The following is an 18,209-nucleotide window of genomic DNA, read 5'->3' on the forward strand; positions in this document are numbered from 1 at the left end:
CAAGACTTTGCTACCTCCCGCTGGTAGCATGTTCTAACTAGAGGCAAAATGCCGATGAGAAAGATAATTTCAAGAGTGCATAAAGTAAAGGCTGTAATGCCACAGTCCACACTGGGAGGCTGCGAAGCATGTGCCCAGTACCAGGGGCTGAGGGGGAGCAGGTCGGAGAGGGCACTGTTCGAGCCCCGTATGTGGCTTCACGACTAACCAGCAGCTTTTGAGTTCGCTGGTGTAAGGCAACATGCTAAATGTGTGGGGTCCGAGAACCACTGGTCAGACTGCTCTATGTCAAAAATTTTGGAAATTGGAAAGGTGGGTGACAGGGAGACCAGCCAGGAGGCTGTTTCTGTCACCTGAGCATGAAGTGATGAAGGCTTGAACCCCAGCTATGCAAAGGAACATGGGAGAGGCCCCTGACTGGATGTCTGACAATCCTTGTAGATGGGCTGTGTGAGGTCTGGAAAGGCATCCGGGCTGAACATCTCTGAAACACGAGCCCGGGAGGCAGAATGCTGGCTGTTCAGGGGAGGCAGAATGCTGGCTGTTCAGGTGAAACGTCAGCGGGCAGCATGGAGGGAGCTGCCTCGGGGAGGCCAAGGTGCAGGACACGGGGAGGCCTGAGGGGAGGCGGAGCTGCTGTTCAGGCCTGAGGCACTTCCCTTCAGCTGGTGATCGGCTTCCCTCACAAGCAGTGGGATGGGCAAAGGTGGGTGGGAGTAGTGGAGGGGTGAAGAAATAAACGGAGGCACAAGAAATCTAAAAACAGGCCCCGAAATGCCCAGCCCCGGCCTTGGACTGAGGCGCTGTGTCCCTCCACTCTCCTGGTGCCCACCATGTTTCTAGAGAGGCATGCCGTGCTCACCTAATGACTCTAACCAGGTCATGGAAGGCTTTGTCCACGTTGAGAGGTGGGTCCTTGGCACTGGTTTCTATGTACGGAATCTGGAAGGCAAAGCTCACTTTTGGTGAAAGTGGCACCGAGATCCACGGAAGGCTTGTTCCCTAAAAATGAAAATTCTCACAGGTCCTGAGGAACCATATGCTTTTGAAGCCCCCACAGAACCCTGCTCCACTCCAAGTCCCCTTGGGGGCTTCTTGCTCTTTAAGGTTGGAAAGTTTTACTGACGGTTTTTCCAATTCACTCTTGTTCTCCAGCCACAGAAATATTTAATAGCTCCCTAAAAATAGAATTTAAATGATCTTTTTAGATACTCAAAGAATAAAGGCTTTCATTTATCCAACGAAAATACATTCTGATTCTACTCATTTTTCTTTCTGAGGTCTATTTCTCTATTTTGGGGGGACTTCTGCCCCTCTGCAGAAGGACTCTGGCGGAAAAGGCTACGGTGAGGCTGCCCCATGGCCAGGACCCTGCATCTTGGGGACCCTTGGCTGGACTGCGCCCCCTGCCCCAATGAGGCTGCCTACCCAGCTCTTGTTTGATCTGCACTCATGAGCTCCGGGCTCCGCCGTGTTTACAGCAGGCTTGTGTCCGCATGTTGAATGTGCAGCATCAGCACTGGGCTGAGAGGCAGCAGTACATTGGGAGATGTGGCCAAGGTGGACCATGTAGGATGGGTTGTGAGGGCCATGTCCACACAGCCTGGCACAGGGATGAGAACAAAGGCTGCAAGAGGTCAGGACACAGTCCTGGGCATTTGTCCTCTCCTGTAACAGGGACCTCACCAAGTCAGGAAGGGCTCACCCCACTCTCCAACCAGCGAAGGGCATGCAGGGCTCACACAACACGCTTGGGCCTCCCTAGGGGAGATGGAGGCGAGCCAACTGTGACTGGGCCGGAGAATTTGGTCTTTTCCATAACTTCTTCCTCATTACAAAATTAAGGCATTTCATTATAACACATTTGAAAAAGAAAAGCACAGTGAATAGAATTAAAATGATCAACACTTTGAACACATGGGCAGTACGGGAAGCTGTTATTTTAGAGTGTGCTATAAACAACCATCCAGAACGCACTGTAAAGAATCTTCCCATCACTCTGAGAGTCCAGACGTCAGCACTGCTGTGGCTTCAGGGAGGAGGGCAGGGAGGGTCTTGAAACCCTGGAAGGAAACTGCCCTCCACTAGACTATCAGATTATAGGATGTTCATTGAGATGACTGTGGGCTGTTTGGCCTCCGAGGTAGGTCTCAACACCCCTGACCTCCCTTAATCCTTATCCTCACCCTCTCAGGTAAGCAAGTATCTTCATTTTTGCAGCTGGGAAAACTGAGCTTAAAGTGGTGACATACTTGCCCAAGGCCACACAATGGAGAAGGTTTGAATGGGGTCATGTTCCACTTCCTACCTGGCCTCCCTCCCCAGCCCAGTGGGGATGCTGAGGGCAGCTTTGGAGCAGCTCCCAGGTGCGGCAGGTGCCCCAGTACACATGGTACCAGAGTCCTGTGTGACCTTGTGGGGCGAGAACAACACGCTGCCCTGTGCACACCCCGAGAGGAAACAGGAAGGCAGCTGCAGCAGGGCTGGGACCGGCCTGGATCTTCTAAAATTCTGTCCTAAAATTCTGCCAGCTCAGCAAGTCCCAGGTTCCAGAGCCTCAGGCCACTGCTGCCTGCCCCACCGCATCGCTCAGAGGTACACGAGGCCTAGTATCCCTCAGGTCCCCAGGTGCCCCCAGTTCTCTCTGGGGTCCTGCCTCCACCACTGAAGAAACGCTGGTGTGCGTTAGCGGGATTCTTAGAATTCTACGGTTTTGGTTAGCAACAAGACTGAAACTAAGGGAAACCCTGCAGTAAACAGTGGTATCATTTGACTCCACCGAAGGGCTAAGAAATGCCATCTTCCTGCACTGGGTGTGGGCAACTGCCTTGGTCAGCTAAGGAGGAACAGGTCTTATGAGCTCCAAAATTAGGATGTTGTCCGTAGCAGCTCACAGGGTATTTGGTCAAGTGATAAATGAGGCAGCAGCCTTGGTTTTAGGAAAAGCATCTGCTGAGAGACTGGAGACCCAGGTTCAAGGTGTGGGGGGGGCACTTCTCACCAGCCTGGAGCCCCTGGAAGCCACCTAACCACCTGTGTCTCATTCACTTTTATTTGCAGAATGTGGCCAGTGCTGCCCCCTTGCGGCACCCTCTCCCCTCCCCACCCAGGGCTGCTGGGAGGGACACAGAGGCATTTGTGAAAGCCCTTAGCAAACCCTCTTCAGGTCATTGTATGAAGCTCAAGGCTATAAAGTGGAAATGGCTCGTTAGGCCTCTGTTTAGGATGTCGGGCCAGTGGAGGAGGCTCTGTCTAATGCTAGACCCAGTGGTCAGTATCCAGGCCCCATCTAGAGAGAGCAGCACCCCTCTCGGCTGATCGTCCCTCCTCTTTGAGGCATTTTCGTTACCTGGCTCCATGACATCACACTGGTCCTCGTACATCACCGGCCGCTCAGTCCCTTCTGCTGCTTCCTCCACATCCCCCCACCTCACAGTGACTGAAGTGTCTCCAGCCTCACTCCCCAGCTACACCCTACGTACACCCCCTCCCGTGGGTTTCATGGCTTTAAATTCCATCTCCATGCCGCCAACTTCCCATATTTACCTGCAGACTGGCATCTCTGGCTGCTGGCTTGACACCAATGCCGGACCGTTACACTCGGCTCCTCAAACTAAAGAGACCCGAACCAAGTGCCTGGTCTCCCACACGCTGTCCCTCGAGTCTCCCCCGGCCCAGTGACTGTAACTCCAGTTTTCTGAAAGTGACTCATGCCTGAAACCTTGGAGTCACCCCCAACTCCCCTCCTTCTCTCTCACCCCACACCCGATGTGTGAATAAATTCTGCTGGCTCTCTTAGAAACAGATCCAGAATCCAACCACTTCCTGCTGCCTTCACGAACGCCCTGCGGACTCAGCTCAGCCCACACCTGGGTTACTGAAGCAGCCCCTCACTGGCCTCCCTGCTCCCGCCCCGTCCCTACAGACCATTCTCAGCATGGCCGCCAGAGCGAAGCTGTTCAGCCAGAGCGAGACCATTTCAATCCTCACTCAGAACCCTCCAAAGGTTTCCCCTCTCACTCTGAGTAAAAGTCCACAAGGCCATACACCACCTCTTTGACCTCACACCTGCTCTGCACCCCTTCCACCTGTGCTCCAGCTAGAGCCCCACCCCACCCCCGTGTTCCTCATGAGTGCCTCTGCACCTGGCATTCTCTCTGCCGGAAAACTTCTTTCCCGATACCCGCGGGGCTCATCCCTTCACCTCCAGTGACGTCCTCATTGACATGCACCCTTCCCAGCAAGGCCTTCCCTGACCACCCTGTTTGGAAAAGCACCCCCTCCACCCCACATTCCCAATCCTCTTCCCTGATTTGCTTTGCTCCCCACAGCATATATCACCTCTGACACACTCTAACTTGCTTAGTTTATTGTCTGCCTCCTGTCACTGGAAGGAAGGGAGTTGCATTTCCCAGGCTCAGGAGAGTTGAGTGAATATGAAAATGAACACAGAAGACAGAGATGAGCCGAATGGCCTCGCAGCTGGCTCCCTGCCTCTACTCACAGAACAGGGTGCACTGGGCAGAGGGCAGGGGGAGCCTGGCGGATTTCCCAGCAGGCCGGGCAGACTTCTACGTAACTGACCACCGAAGCCAGGGGCAGGGGCTGTGCTGATGTGGGGGAGAGGGATAAAAAAGGCCAGTGACCCCACCCAGCCCTGTCCCATATGCAAAGGGCATCACAGTGAACTAGAAACAAAACAAACAGGGCTACTGTACTGTGTGGCCTGGGCAAAGCTCAGTTTATGTACTTGTAAGACAGAGATAATTGGTTCCACCTCAGTGTGCCCCCCCCCGCCACCCCACACGATGCCTGGCACAGCACAGGGCTCAGTGAATGGCAGCGGACCTGACGGTTCTGAGTGCAATCAGGCAGCTGGCTCAGAGGAGGGGCAGAAGCCGGCCCCTGCACAGCCTGGAGATAGATGAATCTGCTATGTGAGGGGTCAGGAGTGGTTGTACCCCAGAGCTTGCACGCCACTCTGAAGGTACCTGCTCCCCACACCAGAGCCTCTGATGACTGACAAGAGAGTGCTTTCTCTCTGGTCTCTGTTGTTTTGTTTCACAAACTATCCCACATCTCAAGTGCCTACTAAGCCTCTCCGTGGAACCTAGCCCACTACTTACGAGGCGCAAGTTTCATTCATTCACACAGATCAGGACTGTAGGAGTGATGACTTTTATACACACCCTGGCACCCCTCACACACACACACACACACACACACACACACACACACACACACGACCTACATTGTGTTTGGTCGCCATTTCTTTTCCTTGTTCCCTGGTGATTTTCCTCAAATGCATCAAATCAACCTTGTTGGCCACGAGGATCATGGGGAATGACTCCCTGGGAAACAAAGGAACAGCAGCTTGTGAGGTTTCATGTCCCCACCCCGAGTGAAGGTGACACACCACACCTCAGCCATAACAGCACACACCGCCTCCGGTGGCCTGACTAGAGTCCTTTCCTCCGAATCTCCAGGAAGGGAAAGGGGTCTGGGGCTGCTGGCGGTCTTGGTTTGAAGGCTTAGACCTGTTGCAAGGTGAGGGAGGGGCCCTCCGGGGAAGCTCCTGGCTCAGCACTGTCAGCGAGGGCAGCGAGGGGGTGCTCGGCCAGGGGCTGTGCCCCCAGACCTGCTTCCTTCCCTCTCAGTCACCCCTGTGCACCAACCACGCAGGGCTGCTGCAGCCACAGCAACGATGTGTGAAGAGCAGAGGCCAGGGGTGGTGCACAGCTGGCACTTGGTGAATGGCAGCTGCAAAATCAAGATGACTCTCAGGAGAAGAAGGGCGGGATCAAGAAACATGTCTCCCCTAAAGATTCCCGTGGACACATGTGGCCAAACCGCTGCGTGGAAGGGAATAAGCTGCCGCCTCACAGCAGCTCCGTCAGCACTGGCTGCTTGTACTAATATCACAAGCGGACAGGTGGAAGTGGTGGTACATTTTATTCTTCCTTGTGCCTTTTTGATTAGCTAGAAGGTTGACTATCTACCTGCATCTGAGTCATTTATGCTTTCTCTTTTGAGATTCCTATAGTCAGGGTCTTAATCCACATTTCCCTTTTAGAGCTGTGTGTGTGTGTGGACATGTATGTGTGTGTGCGTGTGCGTGTGTGTGTGTGTGTGTGTGTGAGAGAGAGAGAGAGAGAGAACTATGTACCCCTTCACTGTGTAGTTATTAACATTTTCCTTTGGAATAAGTGTTAACTGAATTTTTGGAATTTACTAAGATTTGCTTCAAGTCTGCCCTTTCACTTTCTTTACCTTGCCTCTTTAAGACTTTAAGATACAGTTACTGAAAGAACCAGTCAGGCTAATAACACACTCCAAATTAATTAACTATTCCATATACTGTTAAGGAAAACAAATGAGCCTTTAACAGGGGGCTCCCATTCAAGTGCAATTTAACCAATTACAATGTATACTGGAGAAAAACTCACTTTCTTTGTAATAAAAAACTGGTTAAATTGGAGCTGTAAAACAGAGATGTCACCTATGACTCCTTGATTCATCGGCAGGCACAGTTTGGAAGAGGAGGGAGGGAGCCTACCCTTCGAGGCCTTGAAAGCAGTCTGACACCATAGAGCAAACGAGGGTAGGAGTGGGAGGGACCAAGGTCTGAATTCAGCTCTGCCCCTCCGCGCCTCAGCTCTCACCTCAACATCTCAGAGACGGAGACTGAGAGAGACAGACAGACAAAGCCTGCTCTGAGCCAGGAGCTGGGGAGCCGGGGAGCCGGCCCAGCTGTGCTCACCTGTCCTTGACGCGCAGGATGAGCTGGTGGAAGCGGTCCACGTGCTCGAAGCTGGCCTTGTCTGTGACGGAGTAGACGATGAGGAAGCCGTCCCCTGTGCGCATGTACTGCTCCCGCATGGCACTGAACTCCTCCTGCCCGGCTGTGTCTAGAACTGGGATGGGATGGGCCCGTCAGGGCTGTCACCAGCCACCCTGGAGCCCCCCCGCGGCCTGCAGACCCCCATGCTGCTGCTGTCCCTTCACTGGCTCAGTCCAAACTGTCCCCATGAGAGCCGCACAGTTCCCTGGCTGCGCTGTGAGGGTTCTGGTGGGGCCTCAGGCGCCTCAGTGTTAGGCTCTGATTGACTTATTTGTTGACCCATGGATCCCACCCAGGGTACCCCTGGGCCTCATAAAGTTAGCGATCAACTCTGCTTCAAAGTCCCTCTGGTGAGTGCCTAGCCCTGGGCTTGGATCCCTGCTGCAGCCTCTTCGGACAGATTCTTGGGGAGGGTACCTGACTGAGCCCCCTTTTCTCCTCTGTAAGTGGAAACCACATCCACCTGGTAGCCCCGAGGAGGACAGCTTGTTTGTGGAGATGCCAGGAAAACCCTGAGGCATCCATGGGGTTAAAAGGCTCCTCAGCCCCTGTGGACAGATACCAGGAAGGTGGTGGGGGGAAGGAGTGACCCCTGGAGAGCCAGGATCCCTCACCTCTTAGGATGAGTATGTTACAAGGGGGAGCTGGGGCTGGAAGCAGGAGTGGGGAGCTGGGAGAACCATCTCAGCAAAGGGTTTCCCCCACCCCAGCCATCCCCTCTCACTGCCCCTCCCCATGGACTCCGAGACCTGCTCTCCTGAGATTAAACGCTCAGGCCTGCCAGTGCGGGAGGTCACAGCCACAGCTGGGGTGGGACTGCCTCCCGTTAGAAGTACAAGCTTGACCTCCTGTGGGTGACCCGAAGTCTGAGCCCCTCAGCATCCTGTAAGTCCCCACTCACCACTAGCCTGTCCCTGTTCTCCTCGCTCACTCCCCTCTCTGCCCAGACCCGACTTTCCCTCTCCCTGGAGGCAGTGGAGTGGCTAGTTACAGATTTTGGAGCTAGATTCCAGGCTGAGGCTGGCTCCTCATTCCCAGAGCGTGACCTGCACAAGCTCACTCCTCGGTGCCACTTCCTAACCTGGGGATTGTCAGGGCTGTTTTGAGTTAACACATTAAGGCCCTCAGAGCCGTGCTGGCACAAAGAAGCCCTGTGAGAGCGTCTGCTGTGAGCCTGTAGTCACCTGGGGTCCTCCCCATGTCTGGGCCTGGGGCTCCTTCCTCCAGCCCTCCTCTCCCCCTTCTCCCCTACTGCCCTTGCCCTGGCAGCTGACTCTGACCACCACATTCTGCTTTCTGAGCCCCCATGACTCTCTGCACCCCTGGACAGACCCTCTTGGCACTGTTCTTGCTACCTGTGTAATTAGCACCCCCCCCCCGCCTGCCCCCCGCTTGACTGTCAACATCCAGAGGCAGCGGCCCAAACTGTGTTGAGTCACCTGTCTACTCAGATTGTGCCTGGCACAAATAGCAGTTGAATGAATAAATGAAGGTGAAGTATATCCAATTTTGTTCATCCATTCATTCAAGAAATATTTGAGAGCCTATTATGCGCTAAGCAATGTTGTAACACTATGGATACGAGTGAATGAAGCCAAATCTTTGCGCCCAGCTCACTCTACTCTCTGATCAGACCTACCTTTCCCTCTCCCTGAAGGCAGAGGAGCAGCTGGTTACAGAAATTTATTTTTCTTTTTTTTAGGGGTTTTTTTTTTTTGGTATTTCTCTGAAGCTGGAAACGGGGAGAGACAGTCAGACAGACTCCTGCATGCGCCCGACCGGGATCCACCCGGCACGCCCACCAGGGGCGACGCTCTGCCCACCAGGGGGCGATGCTCTGCCCCTCCGGGGCGTCGCTCTGCCGCGACCAGAGCCACTCTAGCGCCTGGGGCAGAGGCCAAGGAGCCATCCCCAGCGCCCGGGCCATCTTTGCTCCAATGGAGCCTCGGCTGCGGGAGGGGCAGAGAGAGACAGAGAGGAAGGAGAGGGGGAAAGGTGGAGAAGCAGATGGGCACTTCTCCTGTGTGCCCTGGCCAGGAATCGAACCTGGGACTTCTGCACGCCAGGCCGACGCTCTACCACTGAGCAAACCAGCTAGGGCCGAATTTTTTTTTCTTAAGTAATATGCGGGGAGGCAGAGAGACAGACTCCCGCATGCGCCCAACCGGGATCCACCCGGCATGCCCACCAGGGGGCGTTGCTCCATTGCAGCTGGAGCCATATTAGTGCCTGAGGCAGAGGCCGTGGAACCATCCTCAGCACCGGGCCAACTTTGCTCCAACAGAGCCTTGGCTGTGGGAGGGGAAGAGAGAAATAGAGAAAAGGGAGGGGGGAAAGGTGGAGAAGCAGATGGGCACTTTTCCTGTGTGCCCTGACCAGAAATCGAAACTGGGACATCTATACGCTGGGCTGACACTCTGCCACTGAGCCAACTGGCCAGGGCCTGGTTACAGATTATTACTTATGATCAAGTAGGGAGACAGATAAACAATTGAGTGGATTGTACAATTTCCAGTGGGGGTGAGTATGTACTATAAAGATCATTATGGCCAGTTGGAGGTAACTGGCAGAAGTTGGTGTCATCTTGGATAGGTATCTTTTAGGAGATGCCATTTGAGCAGTAACTAAGTGATGGCAGGGAGAGAGCCATGTGGCCTGGGGCAGAGCATTCTAGGCAGAGGGACCACAGGGAGTGGAGGCGTGCAAGGGCCTGACGCATGGGGTGTTGCTGGGCAGTGAAGGACGGAGAGGAGGAGGACAGGTCTGCGGCCTGCCGCACTAGGGTTAAGCGTGCTTCATTCCAAGCACGACAGGGACCTCTAGAGAGTATGAGCAAGAGTCACATGATCTAAAAGACATCTGAGCCTGACCAGGCAGTGGCACAGTGGATAGAGCGTCAAACTGGGATGCGGAGGACCCAGGTTTGAGACCCCAAGGTCGCCAACTTGAGCACGAGCTCATCTGGTTTGAGCAAAAGTTCACCAGCTTGGACCCAAGGTCGCTGGCTCGAGCAAGGGGTTACTTGGTCTGCTGTAGCCCCATGGTCAAGGCCCATATGAGAAAGCAATTAATGAACAACTAAGGTGTAGCAATGAAAAACCAATGATTGATGCTTCTCATCTCTCTCCGTTCCTGTCTGTCCCTATCTATCCCTCTCTTTGATTCTCTGTCTCTGTAAAAATAAATAAATAAAAGACATCTGAAAAGTTCACCCTGGGTGCTGGGAAAACAGACCAAGAGTGGAAGCAGAGGCTCTAGTTAGAGAGAGGTTAGTGCAATAATCCGGGCAAGACATGATGGAGGGTTTAACCTGGGTGGTGGGGGTCGGGGGATATAGATGCTGTGAGGAGTGACCAATTCAGGTGGGGATGTAGGGAGTGAGAGAGCACTGAGAACGATGGCTGTTTTGGGCCTGAGCCAAATAAATGGTTGTGTCATATACTGAGATGGGCAAGACTGGGTGAAAACAGGGTTTGAGGGGCTCTGTTCTTGACACAGGCTTCAGAACCTCGCAGACACCTCTGTGGGGCTTCAAATAGGCATTTGGAGACTGAAGCCACAAAATGAAAAGCAGGGCAGGACTTACAGATATGGGAGTTGCCAGTGTGTGCGTAGCAAGGAAAGCCACAGGACAACTTTGCAGGGACCCAGGGACCTTTAGATCAGGGGTCCCCAAACTATGGCCCGTGGGCCACATGCGGCCCCCTGAGGCCATTTATCCGGACCCCACTGCACCTCTTTCATTGGTGGTCAATGAAAGGAGCACATTGACCATCTCATTAGCCAAAAGCAGGCCCATAGTTCCCATTGAAATACTGGTCAGTTTCTTGATTTAAATTTACTTGTTTTTTATTTTAAATATTGTGTTTGTTCTCGTTTTGTTTTTTTACTTTAAAATAAGATATGTGCAGTGTGCATAGGGATTTGTTCATAGTTTTTTTTATAGTTCAGCCCTCCAACGGTCTGAGGGACAGTGAACTGGCCCCCTATGTAAAAAGTTTGGGGACCCCTGCTTTAGATAGTGCCTGAGAAAGTGACCTTGTCCCCACAGCCTGTCATCATCCCTGCATACCCTCCCAGTCACTCGGCATGTCAGAGGGGCAAAGCCTGGTGGACACAAGGACCTGAGATATGCCCCGGACATCAGAGCAGCTCATGCTATTCCTGCTTATTCCTGTGGGCCTGTTCTCATCACACGCAGGGCTGGGCTCCTGGAATTTCAGGTCCTTCGAGCTCTGACACCCTCGAGTCATTTGATCTAAATGTAAGGTACCTATAGCTGAGGACCCATGGGGAGATTGAGACAATTCTCCAATACTTCCCAGGGAGGGAGTAGGAAGACTGCACCTTTACTCGGAGGGAGAGAAGCATTTTTTCCTTCATAAATCCCACTCAGAACTGCAATCAACGAAATAGATGAAATGGCATGGGCTGGCTAGAGTGGGGGTGCGGAGGCCCGTACTGAACAGCGGGAGATAGTAAGGTAATATTGTAATAAACAAACTCAAGAGATTTTGAGTGTATTATCTAAAACAAAAATCAGAGGCCTAGGATATTTAAAAATGCAATCATTCAGAATTTTAAAAAAAAAACCTTATTAGGGAGCTGAAAATCAAAATGGACCCTCTGAGAAAGAAAAATAGTCATTTCAGACACTGAAGGTCTTAGAAATTATATTACACAAGCTTTCTAAAACAATGCTAGGAGGGTAACACTCCAGCAAAATGAAAAGGAATCCATAAGAGAGAAAGATGGGTGTTATAAATAATGGTAAGCAACAGCAACACATAAGAGGTCAGTTTGAATAAATATTGTTACATAATTTGAAAAGAATGAATGACAATTTAGAAATAAAATCTATGATGATCCATATGTAGGAGCTGAGAAAAAGTAAGTTACTACTAAAGTTCTTGCCTCATTTGGGATTACATCCAAATGCTGATAGAAGAATATAAGTACACTTGGGTGTATATATATACCACTAGAATAGAAATTTTAGTGTATGTGCTAGAAGAGAAAACACAAAACTTCCTAATCATTAGAGGAAAGAAAGATAGAACAAAGTAGATGGGCCCAATCCAACACAAGGCAAAAATAAACAACAAAAATAAGAAAGTTAAAACAGATGTGAAATAAGATGGCAGAAATAAATCTAACTATAAATAATGACAATAAATGCAAATAGGTTAAATTCACCTGTGAAAAGAAGATACTTTGTATCTATGAGCTTAGGGGTGTTTTGTTTTTGTTTTTTCTTTCTTTTTTTTTATCTGCCAAATATAAGTGAGATCATATGGTATTTGTCTTTTTTTGTCTGATTTATTTCACTTAGAATAATGGCCTCAAGGTCCATCCTTAGAGATGCAAATGACAAGACTTCATTCTTTTTTTATAGTGGAATAATACTCTATTATATATACACACACATATGGAATATATATTATATATATGAAATAAACACATACATGGAATATATATATATATATGGAATAAATACTTAGGTTGTCTCCATGTCTTGACTATTGTAAATAATGCTGCAATGAACATGGGAGAGGCATACATCTTTTTGAATTACTGTTTTTGTTTTCTTCAGATAAATACCCAGAGGTGGAACTTCTGGGTCACTCAGTAGTTCTATTTTTAATTTCTTTATGAACCTCCATACTGTCTTCCATAAATGGCTGCACCAATTTACATTCCCACCAATGGTGTACAAAGGCTTTTCCTTTCTCCACATCCTTGCAAACACTTGTTATTCCTTGTTTTTATGATAATAGCCATTCTAATAGGTAGGAGGTGATATCTCATTGTGGTTTTAAGTTGCATTTCCCTGATGATCAGTGACATTGAGCACCTTTTCATGTACCTGTTGGCCATCTGTATATCTTCTTTGGGAAAACAACCCATTTTATTATATTTATTTATTTATTTTGCTATTGAGTTAAATGAGTCCTTTATATATACTGCTCAAAAAAATTAGGGGATATTTTACATCACTTCATATGAATATTTTGGATATTATTCCCTTATCAGCTATATGACTTACAAATATCTTCTCCCATATTTGTTACTGTTTTATATTTAGTTCCCATTGCTGTGCAGAAGCTTTTTAGTTTTTTTGTTGTTGTTGTTGTTGTTTTTTTCATTTTTCTGAAGCTGGAAACAGGGAGAGACAGTCAGACAGACTCCCGCATGCGCCCGACCGGGATCCACCCGGCACGCCCACCAGGGACGGTGCTCTGCCCCCCAGGGGGCGATGCTCTGCCCATCCTGGGGGTCGCCATATTGCGACCAGAGCCACTCCAGCGCCTGAGGCAGAGGCCACAGAGCCATGCCCAGCGCCCGGGCCATCCTCGCTCCAATGGAGCCTTGGCTGTGGGAGGGGAAGAGAGAGACAGAGAGGAAAGCGCGGCGGAGGGGTGGAGAAGCAAATGGGCGCTTTACCTTATGCCCTGGCCGGGAATCGAACCCGGGTCCTCCGCACGCTAGGCCGACGCTCTACCGCTGAGCCAACCGGCCAGGGCAGAAGCTTTTTAGTTTGATGTGGTTCTGTGTGTTTATTTTGGCTTTTGTTGCCTTTGCTTTTGGTGTCAAATCTAAAAATCATCTCCAAGACGGAAGTCAAGAGCTCACAGATACACAAAACAAACTGGTGGCTGACAGAGGGAGGGATGGAGGGGGGCATGGGAAAAATGAATGAAGGGGGTAAAAAGATACAAATTTCTATATATAAAATAAACTATGGATTTAATTTACAGCAAGGTGACTTTAGTAAATAATAGTGTATTGTATATTCAAAAGTTGCTAAGAGAGTAGCTCTTACTACTAGTTCTCATCACAAGAAAATTTTTGTAAGTATGTGTGATGACAGATATTAACTAGACTTATTGTGGTGATCATTTTGCAATATATGCAAATACCAAATCATTATGTTATATACCTGAAACTAATATAATGTTATATGTCAATTATACCTCAAAAAAGCAGATACTTAATACAAAATCCATTTGTCTACTACTACAAAGACACATATAAAATAAAATGACATAAAAACCTTTTAAAAATGAAAGAATATGCCAGTCACATAGATTTACAAATAGAATTCAAAGCCAAAGCATTAAGTAAGTGGAACAAACTAGGGTATTTATAATGGGAAAAGTACGAGCATCAAGAAGTGCCAAAGTCACAAATCTAAGCATCTAATAATGTTGCCTTATATATAAATATTTACCGTATTTCCCCATGTATAAGACACACCTTTCTTTGAAAAATTTGGGGTCTAAAAACTGGGTGAGCCTTATACAGTGGTTGTAGATTCTTTTACTTGCATTTCCCGCTTTTTCATGCTTGTTGTCTTTGCGCTGTCATATCTGGAGGCTTGACATCCCAGCTCCAACCACTTGACGTCAGCATTAACAAACCCTTCAAAGCTGCCATGAGAGACAAATGGAACCAATGGATGAAGTCTTCTTGGGACAATTTGACACCAGAAGGAAGAATGAAGAAACCAACTATAGGAGAAGTTTGTACCTGGGTGAAAAGATCCTGGGATAATATTAAGATTGATATTATTGTCAAGTCATTTAAGAAGTATGGCATTTCAAATGCCATAGATGGAACTGAGGATGAGGCAATATATGAAGACAGTGATTCATCATCAGACACAGATGAGGACAAGCTAATGGATGGGAGTTTTGACAGTGATGAGGAATTGTATGAATGAATAAAACTTGAGTTCAACAACTTTACGTAATACATTTTTTTTCAAATTTCAGGCCCCAAAATTAAGATGTGTCTTATACATGGGAGTGTCTTATACATAAAAATATAGTAAATTGCTCTCTACACACGTGCACGCGTGCACGCGCACACACACACACACACACTGATATTTAAAAACAGGAATTGACAAATCCTATAATCACTGTGGGAAAACTTGAACAGGTTTTCCTTAGAGATAGATAAGTGGATGAGAGACAGAGAGAACAAACTTTACATTCACACAGGAAAAAAGAATTTTTAAATACACATCATATCACAAAAATTGACCATATGTTAAGCTATAAATAAAAATTTCAACAAATTCCAGAAAGCAGAAATCATAAGCCTTCATTTGCCTATAATGCAGTAAGATCAGAAATTAATAGAAGCATGAGTATAAAAGAATCTATCCACCAGAAAATTTAGAAAGCCATACCACTCTATAACTCTCCAGTTTAAGGGAAAAGCAAATCAGAAGTTACAAACAATTTGGAACTGAACAACAATAAACAGTAATAAAATCTCTGGTGTGAGGCCAAAGTGATACTCAGAAAACAGCTTTAAATGCACTTTTGAAAATAAGAAAGACTGAAAATTAAGTAAGCACTTAAATCAAGAGGCTAGAAAAGGAAAAATAAATAAAACCAAAGAAGAAATCATCACTAAAGTGGAAATTAAAAAAATGAGAGACAGGAAAACACACTGATATCTAAAAATAAAAAGCTGATTCTTTGAAAGGACCGATAAAAAAAAAGTTACCAATTCTTATCAGAGAAAAAAGCAAAAGACAAGCATTTGGAATAAGAAAAGGCCTATAACTATGAGGACAGATATATATTTAATTAGGAGAGAAAACTATATGTAGTTTTGTAGCAATAAATTTTCAATTCTTGATGAGATGGATGATTTAAGAAAATATAAGGCCCTGGCCGGTTGGCTCAGTGGTAGAGCATCGGCCTGGCGTGCAGGAGTCCCGGGTTCGATTCCCAGCCAGGGCACACAGAAGCGCCCATCTGCTTCTCCACCCCTCCCCCTCTCCTTCCTCTCTGTCTCTCTCTTCCCCTCCCGCAGCCAAGGCTCCATTGGAGCAAAGTTGGCCCGGGCACTGAGGATGGCTCTATGGCCTCTGCCTCAGGCGCTAGAATGGCTCTGGTTGCAACAGAGCAATGCCCCAGAGGGGCAGAGCATCGCCCCCTGGTGGGCATGCTGGGTGGATCCCGGTCGGGTGCATGTGGGAGTCTGTCTGACTGCCTCCCCATTTCCAACTTCAGAAAAATACAAAAAAAAGAAAAAAAAAGAAAAAAAAATATATATGCAAAACTGGTTCAAGAAAGTATATAAAACCTGAATAGGCCAATTATTATTGATGAAATTGATGAAACAGAATCAACCCCACAATGGCACAAAGGCTATTCTTGCAATCTACAAATTGTTCCAGAGCACGGAAAATATGGGAACTTTCCATCTCATTGTAAGGGCCCAGCATACTCCTAAGCAACAGAACAGGGCAAGCATGTGGGTGTGTGGTGACTGCCAGAGAAACAACCTGCAGGTGGGACCCTGAGAGGAACACTCAGTCATCCGTTTGCCAATTACTCTCTAAGTACCTCCTCCTGCGGGCGCTCTGCGTGGTACTTTGGGCGGTTCAAGACTACGACGCATCTGGCTATTAAGGTTCTTTGCGGCCAGCAGACTGAAGAAAAAGAATGATATGAAACAGAAAGTGATACATACTGTAGGAGACTAGGGAAGGGGCGCTGTCACTTGGAAAGATAATGGAAGGTTTTAGCAAAGAGGAGACATTTAATCCTGCGCTTAAAGGAAGAACAGAATTTGATATGAAAAGAAGGGGCCTTGGGAGAGATCTTCCAGGCAGAGAAACAGCATGAGCAAGGGCCTGGTGGCTGCAGTTTGGGGCTAAAAGGTGTGTGAGGGGAACAGGAGGTAGAAAGGGATGCAGGGAGACCAGAGGCTGGGGACCTTGGTCCTAAACTAGTACGTTTGAACTCTGTGGGCACTGGGTAGCTATCGAAGGTTCAGAGAGGGGAGAGAGACAGAGTTTGGCAGCCAAAGGAGGAGGGCGACGGTGTCAGGGAGGCCTATGAGGAGGTACATGAGGGACCCGGGCAGAGGCAACCAGAATATAAGTGCAGACAGGTGTTTGAGATGGAGAGAAGACTGAATGGGGCGCGCCGAGGACTCAGAACACAGGGAATGGCCGGGGGAGCCGATGGGAGAGGACGGTTAGGGACATCTTGCAAATTCTAACCTTGGGCCCCAAGAGGGCAGGTGCAACCATGGAGGAAGAAGTGGGGGCTGAGATGGCCTTGTCTGGTATGAGGTCCCATCCCTTGTCCCCTCCACACACACACCCACACACACCTAGAAACGCCTGGTTACAGGCCCCCTGTCAACAGCTCTGCCTTCAAGACTTCCTGGGGGAGGCTGAAGATAATGAGCAGCTACACTTTTAAGACATTATGATTCCATCTGCATCCCCCCTGCCTGTCATGGAGGTAGGAGGGCTCCTGAGACAGAAAGCATTAGTCACTATGGGAGTAGTGTTTTGCCAGAGAGACAGAAGCAGCCAGACTGGGGAAGGAGGGAGAAGAGAGGAAGAGATTCTAGACAGAGGGTCAGCACTGGGCGTCTCTCTGACTGGCCCCAGTCTTCCCCCTGAAGGTTAATGGGGCAGTGGTGTTGCCGAGAAAGATGTAAGTGGAAACCCTGGGGCTGCTCTTGGATCTCGTGGATTTCAGAAGCCAAGCCCCCCACGCTGTGCAGCATGGGACCCAAAGAAAGTGGGCAGCCGGCAATGAGGGGCCACCAGCCTGCGTCCCTGCTGAGCCCTCTCTGCCCTCTCCTCCCTCCCCCTTCCTCTCTCCTTCTCCCTCCCTCTCCTCTCCACTCCCCTCCTCCTCCAGGGCTTCTAGAGGGGTGGCTAACCCTGGCATGGGGTCTGGGGTATGACATTGGCCTGAAGACCAGGGTACAGCCTGAGCTCTTTGGCTAAAAGAAGGTCCACCCACCATGTTCCTACTGGCAGCAAGCACTGCGCCGGGGGCTTCATACACACAACGTCCTCTCAGTTCTCCTCATGGCCTTGGAAAGAAGGTATTACTGGACTCTCGTTCAGATGAGGAAGCAGAGGCCCAGGGAGTTAAAGGGATCTATCTGCTCAAGGCCACCCTCTGGGATGGTCCCCAAGGCCTGGCTGCCCCAGCTGGTCCAGTCTTTTACCTCCAACCAGAGGGTGTGGGTGTGGCCACCCAGAACCGGCCAGGCTGTATCCTGATTAAACCTTTGCCCAAGCCATGACCTCCAACTAGAGTGCCCTCTCCACAAGGCTCTCCCACTGGCCCTCTAGCTGGACACAGGCCTCCCCTCCCGAGGGCCCAGCCTCTGACCTCTATCTCTGAAGCCTTCCTATTGTGCATGCCACCTGATCTTCCAAGTCCGTGCCTCCAGGCCTGGCTCAGGTCCCAAGGGCAGGTTCCCCCAGAGCTTCAGCACTCAATGGGAGCTCAGAAAGCACCTACAGGACCACTGGACAAGTCACGGGCATGCTAAACCAGAAGTGGTTTCTGTGTTCAAACAGCCCACTTCA

General features: G+C 49.3%; 2 protein-coding genes across 4 annotated transcripts in view; one reads left to right on the forward strand and one right to left on the reverse strand.

The window, feature by feature from the left end:
- The window catches only part of NME9 (NME/NM23 family member 9), a 123,410-nt gene that overhangs the window by 14,532 nt on the left and 90,669 nt on the right, over positions 1-18,209 (forward strand). The gene's annotated exons all lie outside the window — the stretch shown is intronic.
- MRAS (muscle RAS oncogene homolog) overlaps positions 1-18,209 on the reverse strand; it is a 73,508-nt gene that overhangs the window by 4,409 nt on the left and 50,890 nt on the right. For both annotated transcript variants that reach the window (XM_066350400.1, XM_066350399.1), the window contains exons 3-5: positions 6,761-6,914; positions 5,252-5,351; positions 863-942 (exon numbers count right to left, since the gene is read on the reverse strand). In XM_066350400.1, coding sequence (XP_066206497.1) covers positions 863-942; positions 5,252-5,351; positions 6,761-6,914 — 334 coding nt within the window. The remainder of the gene's footprint in view (positions 1-862; positions 943-5,251; positions 5,352-6,760; positions 6,915-18,209) is intronic.

This window comes from Saccopteryx leptura, chromosome 10, assembly GCF_036850995.1.
Source record: "Saccopteryx leptura isolate mSacLep1 chromosome 10, mSacLep1_pri_phased_curated, whole genome shotgun sequence".
In the NCBI taxonomy this organism is placed as follows: Eukaryota; Metazoa; Chordata; class Mammalia; order Chiroptera; family Emballonuridae; genus Saccopteryx; species Saccopteryx leptura.